This window comes from Poecilia mexicana, unplaced genomic scaffold (assembly GCF_051168715.1).
Source record: "Poecilia mexicana isolate PSO_F unplaced genomic scaffold, ASM5116871v1 scaffold_18, whole genome shotgun sequence".
In the NCBI taxonomy this organism is placed as follows: domain Eukaryota; kingdom Metazoa; phylum Chordata; class Actinopteri; order Cyprinodontiformes; family Poeciliidae; genus Poecilia; species Poecilia mexicana.
Window position 1 is genome coordinate 9,730,443 of NW_028263387.1, and position 13,775 is coordinate 9,744,217.

Consider the following 13,775-nt stretch of genomic DNA (forward strand, 5'->3'; position numbering starts at 1 on the left):
CATTAAAATCTGAGATCATTCAATCTTTACAGCAGCGTAATGGGCAGCTATCTCATCTCTGATAGTGGCGTGTTTGCTCATCATTGGTTGAGTCCTTGATACGTCGCATCGTGTTCTTAGCCATTTGCTTTGAGTCTTATTTTAACCCACTGATTGATTCCAGTGCGTTTCACAGCGTCTTCCGGGTGTCTCTAACTCGCCGTTTAGCAACACATTCCCCGAGCCGAGCCAGTGACAAATGCATCCGTCAACTGGTGGTCATGAAGCCACCATATGATGTAAAGAGTCTTTTCTGCCATTTCACAGGGCTGCATCATGGTCACACATCATTCCATCAAGTCTTCTCATCTTAAGCGTCATGTAATCTGCAAATGGAGGTTTTGCAACACAAAAAATAACTCAGGTTGTGTTAAACTACAGTGATCCCAGGAAAAATGTGTCGAAGACCTCAACAAAATGTGCAGTGTAGCTTTTTTTTATTATTATTATTACTTGAAGTTCCTGTTTGATTAATTTGATGAGTATTTTCTGAACTTCCAGTTAGTTTCCATGACTGCCTGTTTCCCTGAGATAAATGTGTTGTGATCTTTGGAAGTCAAACAGCTACAAGAAAAGAACGCCTTAATAAAAAAAAAAAAAGCTTCCCAATATCTACAGTCAGATCAGTAATTGCAGAGTTTATCTTGCCATCGAATGCAGGGAATGGGATGGTAAGAGGGGCAACAGAAACCGCCGAAGCTCACCAGGAGAGAACCGCAGATGATGATGGTTTCACCTCGGAGTCATCACATCTCAGATGTCAGGATGCATCTTTTAGCTTTTCACACGTTTACCACAAGTGCATATTGTGGTAAACTTCTGAAAAGCTGTGACATCTGCCGCATGAAATCTCTCTGAGAGGTTTCTCAGAATGCAAATTTTAACAATGAGATTGATGAAAAGGAAATATTTATTGAAAGTTCACTCTGTTTTACTCAGACTCCCCAAACAGACAATCAACTCATATTGCACAACAATTTCCAAGGTCCTTCTTTTCTTCCTTCCTCCACTAAAAGCGTCTCCTGTTGTTGTTGTTGTTGTTTTTATTCAAAACTGTAAATCAGATAAAGGACGCGCTGACCAGCCGGGTGGCAGTCACCTCAAAAAGGTTTATAACATCCCTTCAAACATTTTATTGCTTCTTCACTTGCAATTTCTTTGTTTTACTGACTTCAAGCAGGAAGTTTCTCGAACACACAGATGAACGCTTACCGGCAGCAGATGAGTAAAATACACACATTTACAACGTATAACGTTTTCCCTCAGCGCAGGAAACATCATAAACACACCTTGTGCCGACGCTTTATCTGCTCCGGAGGGAGATTATGATGGTTTGGATGCTAATGAAGGAAGCCGCTCTTATTTCCACTGCATACAATGATGTGAGTCACTTTATTAGACTGTTGAGTGTTGGAGCAACTTTATTATCAGCTGTTTTAAATCTTTAAATATCTGTGTGAGGCATAAAATTGCTCCATCAGGGAGTCTAAATTTTAAACACTTTTAGATTTGTGTTGAAATGTTGCCCTTATTGTAGAATATTTGTTATTTTCTATCTTTGTGTGAGTCACTTTGCTGCTGCTGCTGCTGCACAGAATTGTCTCCCATTGTGAGACAATAAGGGATTTTTCTATTCTATTCTAACATTATGGGGGAAAAAACACAAGAGTAATTGATTATATAACCGATATTTAGTTTTGCTAGGATTATATGGAATGGTTATATGTCATCTAGTTGCAAAAAGAAAAAAAAAATGGTTAAGCAATTACAAAGACATTAACAAAAAATACGTAAAAATGTAAGTTGGCGAATGAACGTCAAAGTTTCCTTTAGTTCATGAAGATCAAACCTCATCAAATGTTCCTGTTGCGGAAAAGCAAACTGAGTTCATGCACAGAATTTGAACTTTGAAAAACTAGATTTATCTTTTGTAAAAGTTTGGAAAAATACACAAAGAATTGATCAAAGTATAAAGCCCGGAGGTTCGGGTGACAGATCACGGCCTTATCTGTCATTATGACAAAATAGGGAGCAGGAAACACCCGATGGGTCAGACACTGTTTACTTTCTCAGAACCAGTTTGGGTTTCTGCTCCGTGTTCAGGTCTCGGCCTTCTGTCTCCGTCATGGGGAGAGACTTTACTTTGTGACTGGAAATCTGTTTGGCTGGTTCTCCCATTTGAATTCTGCAAATAACTGAGGACATTTTTTCAAAAACTATCTTGCTGAAAGAGTAAAGAAAACAATGCAGGCACATTTTAAACAAGAAAATCAAACTATTCAAACGATTCAGACTGTTAACTATAATTCTTTCTGACAAATTATTTATTGTTGCACCTATGTTAGACAAAAAGAAACTTTAAAAAAATAAATATGAGAAATGAAAGCTCCATCAGTTTTTGAATTTAACACTGAAAGTAACCAGTAATATTTTTTTCTTTACATTTCTCCTGTCATTTAGGGTGGAAAGTGCTTTGCTTCATTTTTCACATAAAGAAAATACATCCATCCTCTTATTTTGTTGTTGTTTTTTTCAGCCAACAACCTAAAAATACCAGTAAAACTGTGATTCTTTAAAAATTACAACAAATTTCCTTTATTTATTTAAAAAAAATTGAAATGTTAGTGCAACATTTGTGGCTTTAAACAAGTTTTATTTTAGCTGAATGGAGGGGGGAAAGCTCGTTATAGATCATTATAGTTGATGTATTTGCATTAATAAATATGTTCAAGATGAGTTTTTGTAAAACAAATATACTACAAAAATCCTCGTCTTGTGTGTTTTTTTTTTTATAAGACAGCAGTAATTGGGGCATGGCATTACGGAAACTTTAAATTAATTTATTTGCCGTTTTAGAACCATTCAGAGCATCAATACAGATTGTTTACATTTTTATTAACTCATATTTGTGTAATCAGTAAATCTGTGCTCACTAGTAAGTATGTTGTCCTTTATGGCAGCACATAAAATTTAAATACACAACAGAATCATAAATAGGTTATCAAGAAGAAAACTCTTAAGAAAAAATGTGTTTTATTTGAGTGGGGAAAGTGGAGAAAGTGTCAATAAATGGTCCCATAAAACGCTCGTGTGATAAAGCACTTAAAAAAAAAAAGCTTGTAATGGAAAGCACAAAATGTTTTCACAACACGATCATGAATCAGAATCCACGTGTTGCTGAAAACAAAACATTTCGCATGTCATGCTGAATCCTCCAGGCTTATCTTGTTCCGCATCGGAGAAACGGCAACGCACACCAAGTCCATAAAGACCCGATTGATCATTCACTTAGCAACACGGTGAAAGTTGCAAAACAACTTCCTGCTGACGGCGAGGTGTACACATGTTTCTGCTGGCGCAAGTGCTGACGCTCCTGCAGTAAAGGGAGTGGACTGAACCAAGTTGGACTTTTTTGGTCGATTTTTTCCCCTCTTTTTTTCAGTGTACATTATTTTGAAGGTGTGTCTATTCGACCAATGACGCTGCAGCTTCTTCAGGCGTGATTCGGTGCATGGGAGGAGCGCTTCCTCTGTCTGTAATATAAACCCGGCGAGAGGATCCTTCTGCTCAGGAACAGGACAGACATTCGAAACTCAACCACAGGATTTCAAGGCTTAAGGAAACTTTCAAAGACCGAAGATTCACCGATTATTCATAAACTTTTTCCCCCAGTGTTTTGGAGCTCACAGTCCACTGTTTTCCCTTTTTATTTTCACCAAACTTTTAATTCAACCTTCCGAAATGTTTCCAGAGTCGAACAACGGGTGAGTGATAATTTAAAAAGATAGCTTTCCTTATTCTGCTGGACACGTGGGTCCTTCCTGGAGCAAAAAATAGGGTTCAGGAATGTGTGGGCATGGGTAGAGGGTGTGGGGGGATGGCACAGAGATGTGTTCAGGGCCAAAGACATTAGAAGTTTAAAGACATTTAATGCAATACATTTAATTTGATCTCCAAGTGAAGTCACGTAGAAATAAAAATACTCAAGGTTAGAATTTAGTGGTACTGTCATTTTTGAGCGGATATTTTATATGCAACATAAATAAAAACTATAAGAAAATTAGTTGTAATGTATTACCCAGTGGATTTGATGGGAGCAGCAACATAAAAGGTCAGAATTTATAAATAGCTTCACTCAGATTAAACCTTAAGCCTGAAGAAAAGTGCATGGAAGCCGTGCAATTTTCCTTCATTGGTCTACTTCATGCTCATTCGCCGTCATGCTAATCTTTGCCCTTTTTTGTGTGTGTCAACCCCATCCAGATTGAGCTATGAAGACTGCAAGGCCACCGCTGACTGGCTGCTGGCGCAGATCGACATGCGCCCCACCGTGGGCATCGTGTGCGGCTCGGGCCTCGGAGGGCTGGCCGATCTGTTGAAGGACCAGGTGGCCTTCAACTACAAGGACATCCCCAACTTCCCTCAGAGCACCGGTGAGCCGCGTCACACGAAACCCCCTCAGACGGGGCCACCATGTGCTGCACGATATTTACAGACCAGTTGTGGTTTCTCCTCAGTGCACGGACACGCGGGACGGCTGGTGTTCGGCACCATGAAGGGAAAACCCTGTGTCTGCATGCAGGGCCGCTTCCACCTCTATGAAGGCTATCCGATCCAGAGGGTAAGTTTGTCCTGCTCCAGCCTGGATTTCTTGTAGAATCTGGATCAAAAAGCATCCAAGCCAACTTTAAACTGAGGTTTGTGTGTTTTTGTTTTTTGTTTTCCCCAGATCACTCTGCCTATGCGCATTTTCAAGCTGCTTGGTGTCCAGACAGTGGTGATCACCAACGCTGCCGGAGGCCTGAACCAAGACTTTAAGGTGGGCGACATCATGATCATCAAAGACCACATCAACCTGCCTGGGTTCGCCGGCAACAACCCGCTGGTTGGACCCAATGATGAAAGGTAAACACAACTCTCCTGCATCTACTGACTCGCCACTGGACGGTTTTGCAGACTGTTGTTACTCAACAATGCACCTTTTTTCCCCCCTTTCGCAGGTTTGGCGTGCGGTTCCCCTGCATGTCTGACGCATACGACCGAGACCTGCAGCAGCTGGCCATGGAAGTAGGACAGGAGCTGGGGTACGGAGCCTTCTTGAAGGAGGGAGTGTACTGCGTGCTGGGCGGCCCATCATTCGAGACGATCGCAGAATGCCGAATGCTCCACTTGCTGGGTGTTGATGCGGTTGGTGAGTAGATATTTATGAGTCATAATTACGATTATATGGCACCAATAAAGGTGACTAACTCCAGTGATCACCTGAGTGGCATGTTTAGAAGAACTAAGGCAGGGGTGCCCAAAGTGGGTCCTCGAGGGCCGGCATCCTGCATGTTTTAGTTCTCTCCCTGGTTTAACGCACCTGGATCAAATGATGGCTCGTTAGAAGGCCTAAGAGGAACATAGACAGTCTTAGGAGGTTGTTACTACCACCAGGGAGAGAACTAAAACATCCAGGACCGACTTTGGGCACCACTGAACTAAGGGCTCTCTGCTCGCCGACAGTCCCTTCAGTTTGGCAATTCTCAGGACTTCCTTGGGAGTTTTGTTGGGATACTGTTTGCAGAGCATGATAAGCTTCAATTGTGCTGGCATTTATTAAAGCAAAGTTGCTGATAGTTGAGCTACATAAAAAGATACAATCTCAAAGCAGTCGATAAATGTAATCGTATTCTCAATTTCCAGGAAGGAAGGGCAGATGAGTCTTTTAGAGAGGTGTATCGTTTCAACTTAACCTCCTGAAAGCTTTGCCATAAACTTTAGAGTCCAGACAGATTACGATCGCCTTATGGTTTCCAACCAATAAGCTCATTTTTTAAATCATCATCTCTGTTAGGCATGAGCACCGTCCACGAGGTGATCGTCGCCCGCCACTGCGGCATGCGTGTGGTCGCCCTGTCTTTGATCACCAACCTGGCGGTGATGGACTACGGCAGCGAGGAGAAGGCCAACCACGAGGAAGTCCTTCAGACGGGCAAACAGCGAGCGGAACAGATGGAGCGGCTAGTTTCCTCCGTGGTGAACCGGATTGAGCCCAACAACAACTACATCTAAAAGCAGGGTCACCCGAGGACATTTGTAGGTCATCATGCCAAGGAGAATACTTCCTGCCCTAGACTCCTTTTTTTTTTTTTTTTTTTTTGTCTGGGATTTTGTGTAAATATGACAAAAACATAAACGTGTCTCTCTGAGCCTATAGGACATACATTCCTCTAAAGGGTGGCTCGACAATAAGTCACTTCTCAGTTTTGTTTTGTATTTTTTTAAAAGGCATATTTGTTCTAACTTATGTGATCATCTTGTAAAATAACTACAATTTAACTTAACCATTACAAATTTTCTGTACCGATCTTAATATTTTTTGGGGTTGAAACGTGTATATTGTACTAGGTATTTTACCGCTTGTGTTTTCTTTTAATGACTGTTGCTACTAAAAGTGCTATTTATTAAAATGTTCAGCTTGTTTAATGTGGTTCGTTGCGGTGTGGACGGTGGCTACATCTGTCACATCTGGTAAAGATCTGAAGTAGAAGGAAAACAAAAACCCTAAAAGAAAAACACACAAAAAAAAACTTTACAAAATTACCTGTTTTATAGTTCCAACGATCCGTTTGAAATAAATGTTAACTGAAGAATGTTTGTAATTTATGCTTTTTCAACTTTTAATTAGTAGTCCATGATTTTTTTTTTTTGTCTCATCTATTCTTCAAAATGTAAAACTTGGCCTTCAAGTGAGGCAAACAAAGCAAGTTTTTATGTCGCCAACGTATACAAGTAGAGCTATACTTAAAAAGTTTAAAACTTGAGCTGTGACAAACAAGGATGTATGCAGACCGTTCATCAACAGGACGGTGATTGAGGTTAAAAGCTCATTCTTAGAGAAATCCTGCAAAAGGTGGAATGTCAGCTTCCAAGACCAAGACAACATCCAGCTGTTTGGGAGTGATCCAAGTGATCCAATGATGCACAGCTTTATATTGCAATGTCCCCAGCTTGGAAAATGAAAATAAAAACCCATGTGGGGATGTTTTTCCCAGCTGAACAAACAAAACTGAAGTAATTAGTTTTGGATCAAAAGAGGAATGAGATGGAGTCAACAAACAGTTTCAGTTATTACAGCTAGAAACCAGAGATCAGGTCCAAAATCTGGGTGTAGTAATGGAGTCAGACCTGAACCTTCAGACACATAAAGACGATTACAAAGTCAGTCTTCTATCATCTGAATTACATTTCCAGGATTAAAGGATTAATACCCTCAACGAGATCTAGAGAAGCCAATCCACATGTTCATCTTCAGTCAAATTGACTTAAAAAAATAAAAATAAATAAATAAAAATCAGCTGCTGACCAGAACGCCACTGCTGCTCACATTCTACTAAAACTAGGACAACAGGGCATATCACCCTTGACCTACTGACCCTACGTTGGCTCACTGTAGTTCAGAGAATAAACTTTAAAATCACTTCTATTTGACTTGTTTTTTTTTTCATAATTGTGATCTCAGTTTCCAACTTTCAGAAAACAAAACACTTTGGTGACGGTGAATTCAAAGCCTCATATTTTTTTTTATTTTCAAAGTGTGTGCAGAGATTTGACAGAAAGCACCGACGTAAACCACAATATTGCATGATGGACGGGTACAAAGCGACCCCGAGAAAAATCACCCCGCGTAAACTTTACACAACATTGCATAAGCATTATGCTGCAAAAGTCAAGAACGTCAGCAATGATGCAAGTCAAAGGGGTTGGTTTGAACGATTTAAAGACGCAGGTCACTCGTTGCCGTTCTCCCATTTACAAAATGTATTTAATTTTTTTAAAATGGCAAACATGTCTTTTACCTCCTTACCCCTCGTATATGAAACACTTAAAGGCTTAATGTTGCAACATTATACATCTCAAAATCTTGCTTCCATCATAGTAGTAATAAAAAAAACAAAAACCCCATTCTTAAAAGCAGAACATTTTTACATTTGACACTTCATACACACATTTTCCATCCGCTTCGCAAAAATGTTCACATTCACCTTACACTTCATGATGACACATGTTGACATAATCCCTTTGCCAGAGTATAAAATCCAGCCGTTACAAAAAAGGTTAAAGGTCGTCCTGCACCCAGGATATTTCAGAACAGTCCGAAACGCCATGCATAATAACAATGAGCATAATAAAAGCTAAACAGGACAGGATATATTGAAGTCAAAACATTCTCTATGATACAGTGCATAAACCACCAGACCTCAGAAATGCTGCAGGAAAGCTGATAAGAGTAGAAGTATGGCACAAGAACATTAACATGCCAGGCCAGCAGCACTGCTGCAAACATCCAATATGTAATATTGCATATATTTGTTTACGTTAAATGCTAGGCATGATTTTCAGATGCTTGCTCTCATTTTCTGTTGCTTGCATCAATGGACTGAGGTGTTGCAAAGCTTCAGGTGGCCCACGTAAAAAAAAAGAAAAGAAAAGAGAAAGAAAAATATCAACTAATAATTCCCTAACGTTTAAAATTTGAGGGCTTAGAGCAATGTTTGCATTTTTGAATTTAAAGAAATCATAGCAGAAGCGTTAATACTTGTGAATCAGAGAAGGTGAGGAAGAGAGACAAAACTCTATGAGTTGCCAAATGACCACGAGTGCACAGGTGGTCGTTTCAAACTCGAACTCTGGAGGATAAAATGAAACTAAAGCAAATGACTGCAGAATCCTCTTGGATGTGTGGTAAAAAAGTAAAGATTTTGTGGATATATAAAAAAAAAAATGCAACAAAAGCACAACCCTGTGTCCACCCACTTAGACCCAACCACTAATTTTTTATGTCTATATAGTTTATCAGCATTACTTGAGGGTAAAACAAGAACAAAACAAAAACATTAGCACCCAGAGTGAGCTCTGTTCAATTGGCAAAACATGCAACGAATAAAGAATTGGCACATTTCCGATACAGGCACTGGAATCACAGAGTCTGTCTGTTTTAGCATCACAAGGCCTCAGCAGAGAGCATCCTGGAGGAGAAGAGAGCAGTGAAGGCACTGGTAAAAAGGTTAAAAATGTAAAAAAAATCTGGGAATAATGGGCCTGGAGTTGCAGTGGGATGTGGTTCATGGACTCCACTCATCTCTAGGCAAACATGGTCAGAGTGATCCACTGTGGAACGAGGAGAGCAGGAAATGAATATAGTTTGTTTGCAGGATGAATTAAAATACCATTCAGAGTTCAGGCTCTACCTGAAAGAAGTTAAGGGATATTTGACCGTCTCCATCCGTGTCCATGTTTTTAAATGTTTCTGTTGAGACAAAAGAATAGAAAATCCATTTGCATCTTACATTTTGTGTTAAAAACAGACCGAAACCAGGGCAGATTTTCCTTCTGGGTAATTTTCTTTCAAAAGAGAGTCAGGATACAAGCAATATTGGGTTTTTCTTTAGGTCACAAAAGGGGGTAAAATCAAAGTATCTTACTGAACATCGTCTCCAGCCGGACCAAACAGGTGACAAAGTTGTCGAAGTCGATGGCCATGTCTTCCTCCGTGTACCGCAGGATGATCAGCTGGAACAGATGGTTGTTCAGCTTGAAGCCTGCAGCGGCGAGGATGAAACAGCACAATCAAGGGTTAAAATGTGTCTCAATTCAAAGTTGATCGTTTTTCTTCCTAACTCATGTTAAACAGAAGCGCACCTGCAGATTCAAGGGCCATCCGCATCTCATAGGAGCTCATGGTTCCCGATTTGTCCAAATCAAACTCTCTGAATATAGTCTGATGAGGCAGAAGTAACACAGAGACAGAGGAAGAGAAGACAAGTTAGACATAAAACCATTCAGTTTTATTAAAATGGGTTGTCAAGATACACAGTACTTTGAAAAGAAAAATGGGAATGTTTGTGTTAGAAATTGGTCATTAGTACTTCAGCAAACCCCAAATCTCAAGCACAGGGTATAAAGTATTAATATCTGTTGACGTTTATCATATTTTATCATGTTACCTTAAGTTTCATGGTATTTCATTGGGATTTTATATGACAGACCATATAAAAACTGGGGTATAAGATTTGGAGTCTTATACCCCAAATCTTTGACAGCGATTTTTTTCGCTGTCAAAAACAGCAAAAAAAAAAAAAAAAATCGCTGTTTTTGACATTACAAATAAAAAAACTAATTTATACAAAAAATTTGATGTTCTCTCATCAGGGCCGTGCAGAGACCACTAAAGGGGCAGGTGCTCAAAAAAAAAAAAAGGGCACATCTTACCGCATTCTAGGACAGAATATTAACAAAGCCACACAGCTTTCAGAGTTTAATAAACAATGATAAATTACAAAATTGTGAAATATACAATCAAAGCTAAGGAAAATCTCTATACAGAGCATACAACTATGCATACGTAAGATATTTTATTAGTAATTTGTTTCTGCAGGTCTATTTTGTTATAGGAAAGTATTGCAATATTCAAACCCGCAATTTAGCAAGATATGTAAATCAGAGCTGGTGGTCTAGCTCTGATTTACATATTTTGTCTTTACAGAATTACACTATTAAAAATATAAACAAGGGCACAATGCAACCTTTTGGTGTACTGTAATCATTAAAAAAAACAGCTGCCTGTTTGCTGCAGTGGAGATGAAGATGGTCCATTCAGGAAAGCAGAGCTGCATCAAACTTTAATGTGGAACTGCAGAAAAAAAGAAAAAAACAAAAGCAAAAATGGAATTGTTAATGCATGTCACTATGGGAAAAGCCTACTGAGTTTTGCTTAAAACTTTTTTAAACATTTAAATCACACATTTGTCTCATGAAGGGAAGTTTTTTTTTGCAAAACAAACTTATTTGTGCATGTCAGAAATCTTTTCTTGATATTCTAAGTTTTTGTTTGACTCAAACAAAAACTCATGTGATTCTCACATGACGTCATGGGCAGGACCCAAAATCGCAACAAAAGATTTCTGATGTGTGCAAATAAAAGTTTATGTTTGGCAAATAACTTTTTAAGTTCACAAGACAAAAATTTGTTATTTAATTTAAAAAAGTTTTTTAAACAAAATTTGTTTTTAAAAAAGAAATCATTACAATTCCAAAAGTTTTGATGACAATTTTATTTTTACTTAACTGAGGTTAGTTTATTTTTCCCATTGAATAATTGGGGAAAAAATTTAACTACATACTCTGCAAACCAGACCCTAAACTTAAAGTCTGGGTTGAGTTTTTTCCCCTTCATTAATGACACACATTATATCTATCATGGCAATTCAGGGTGAGTTATTTTTAATTCTAAATTAATATCCTTGTTGGACTTTTATTTAAGTGCTATTCTCCTTCAAGATACATTTACCTAACACCAGAATAAATGCGATGTACATTATGCAGCAAAGGAAATTAGAAGATCGGACATATATTCATTATGGAGATGATAAGTTTTGGACGGGCGATGGGCCTCATACACAGGAAAGAAGCTTTTCAGTTATATAGCTTTGCTAGCAAAGTCGTTAGCTAGCAGCTAGCTAATAGCACATCAACAACAGCCTAATGTCTGTATGATAAAAATACTGAATCGATAGATAAGAACAGTTTTTCTTTACCTGAGTGTCTCCTCCCGTTCAGTAGTTCTTCAGAGAAAAGCAGACGCAGAGGCCTGTCAGTGTCTGTTGTATTTCATTACCTCTCTGCTTAAACCGCTACTCCGTGCTGAAGCAGAAACGATACTTCAACGTTTTCCGTCATCTGACAAGTAGCAAGTCTACTCCACTTTATTCACCAAAAACGTTTTTTTAAATATATAATTCACCAAAAATTGTTCTGTAATCTGGAACGTTCGCTACGTTGAGCTCCAGTTAACCGCCTTATCTCACTGCGCCAGAGGCAACTGCGTCATGCGTCACGGGCAAAAGGTCAAAGGTAACAAGGTAACAGGTGTTATGCCCTGAAACGCATGCCTGCCCAAAATTGCATCCCCTCTCGCGGGAGCGCGCATCGTTCTAAGCTCTCGCATATTGACGAGAAAACGGACTGAAATATGACCGAAGAGGAAATTTTAAAGATATAACACCGGTCAGAAAGACGCATTTAGTTCAGTGTCCATGAGATGATATTCAGAAAGGATTCTTTTTCTGATTGATTTTAGTTTCCTCTGCGATGCACTCTTTGCTAAAGTCTATCACATCCTCGAATGAGGGTGTTAATTATAACCTGTCAAATGAATGACGGGCTTTAAATTTTCATGTAGTTAAAAAAAAAAACCCGGTCAAATACGGAAAATATTCCGCTAACGCGACCTCTGGGTCGCATGTAACGAAGCACAGCACATGGCGCTACCCCCTCCTCCCCGCCACCAGGAGGCGGCACCCTGCTACAGAGCCAAGAAGGGCCGGTGGAAACGCGGTCATTCCGAAATAGAGCCGAGCCGAGCCGAACCGGGTTGTTTCTATTGCCGGTGGAAAAGGGGCATTTGAAAGTCATCAAGCAAATCAGAACAGCGGAGAGGACTTAACAGAATGTCGCCAGTGAAAGTCCATGAGTAGCAGGAATAAAACAAGACCACCAGAGGGCGGTGTTGTCACATAGAACAGAATGGAATGGGTCAAACACGTCACAGGGTCCGAACTGCGTCACGTGTTCCCTCATGACGTAATTATTATAAAACTTAAAAGTATTTTTAGGTGTTTATAACGTGCTGCACAGTTGGCGCAGCTGGTAGAGCTGTTGCCTTGCAGCAAGAAGGTTGTGGGTTCGATTCCCGGCCCGGACGCTTCTGCATGGAGTTTGCATGTTCTCCCTGTGCATGCGTGGGTTTCCACCCACAGTCCAAAAACATGGCTGTCAGGTTAATTGGGGTCCCTCTAAATTCTCCCTAGGTGTGAATGTGTGTGCATGGTTGTCTGTCTCTATGTTCCCCCTGGGATGTGCTGGCGATCTGCCCAGGGGCGTTAACCCGCTCGCCCCCAAAAGTTCAACTGGCGAACGAGTCGGGTAATGTTTCGTCCGAAACGTTACCCTCTGTGAGGGCACCTGTTCGGGGGGATACTCACAGGGGGAGGGTTAAAGTGAATGATGAATGAATGTTTTACCTCACATTCAAAAAATAACATTTTTCAGATAAAAATATTTACATGATTGTTCCATTTCTGAAACATGAGTTAGAAAAACAAAATATGAATGTGGAATCAAAAATAAAATATAAGTAAGAGTGAAGAAATAATAATATGAATTGGATATATTAAATGGGTAATTATTGAAGCCATTCAACTCTGTATTTATTTTATATTGATGTGCCGCAGCAATCTGAGTGGTCTGATTGGAGTTACTTGCTCCACGCTGGGAGCAAGTAACTCTCACACAATTATTCGCTGAAGTTATTCTTTAAATCCATTTAAAGAATAACACCTGGGCATAACACCGGCTGCTTTGGAGCGTCTGGTTAGGAAGGCCATTCAAAAACCTTGGTAGAAATGGCGCGTTTAATTTCAGTCTCCATTACATACACAACAGAGAAAACTAAAGAGAATGCAATGTTGAACCCATTTATAGTCTAAACAGAGGAGCCGGCAGTTTATCTTGAGGAAATAAAGGTGAACAAGTTAATTAGATCGTAACGTGCGCAGTTCGCTGCGGCTGCACAACCAACGCGGACGCGGCTCTGCCGCTGCAAAGAATTAAACTTAACTCACGCTGTGGCTTTAACTAATGGAGCTGAAGACGTGACCCTAACGCACCCAGAAGGAGAGCGGCACTCAGAAGCG

The 13,775-nt window shown here is 39.8% G+C and overlaps 2 protein-coding genes across 2 annotated transcripts in view; one reads left to right on the forward strand and one right to left on the reverse strand.

The window, feature by feature from the left end:
- The first annotated feature begins 3,592 nt into the window (after positions 1-3,592).
- On the forward strand, positions 3,593-6,674 carry pnp5a (purine nucleoside phosphorylase 5a). The gene is made up of 6 exons (XM_014976753.2): positions 3,593-3,803; positions 4,303-4,472; positions 4,557-4,660; positions 4,769-4,944; positions 5,040-5,230; positions 5,876-6,674. Exons 1-6 carry the CDS (start codon positions 3,781-3,783, stop codon positions 6,091-6,093), a joined length of 882 nt encoding a protein of 293 aa, XP_014832239.2. The 5' UTR covers positions 3,593-3,780; the 3' UTR covers positions 6,094-6,674.
- Positions 6,675-7,584: 910 nt separating this feature from the next.
- The window catches only part of capn1 (calpain 1), a 33,764-nt gene continuing 27,573 nt past the window's right edge, over positions 7,585-13,775 (reverse strand). Inside the window, exons 19-22 of the mRNA XM_088015835.1 lie at positions 9,724-9,802; positions 9,507-9,623; positions 9,273-9,331; positions 7,585-9,192 (exon numbers count right to left, since the gene is read on the reverse strand). Of these exons, the coding sequence (XP_087871961.1) occupies positions 9,166-9,192; positions 9,273-9,331; positions 9,507-9,623; positions 9,724-9,802 (282 nt within the window). The 3' untranslated portion in view covers positions 7,585-9,165. The remainder of the gene's footprint in view (positions 9,193-9,272; positions 9,332-9,506; positions 9,624-9,723; positions 9,803-13,775) is intronic.

Coding starts and splice junctions, on each gene's coding strand:
- pnp5a (XM_014976753.2), top strand. CDS start 3,781: ATGTTTCCAGAGTCGAACAACGG. Junction 4,473..4,556: donor CAACTTCCCTCAGAGCACCG/GTGAGCCGCGTC, acceptor GTTTCTCCTCAG/TGCACGGACACGCGGGACGG. Junction 4,945..5,039: donor GTTGGACCCAATGATGAAAG/GTAAACACAACT, acceptor CCCCTTTCGCAG/GTTTGGCGTGCGGTTCCCCT.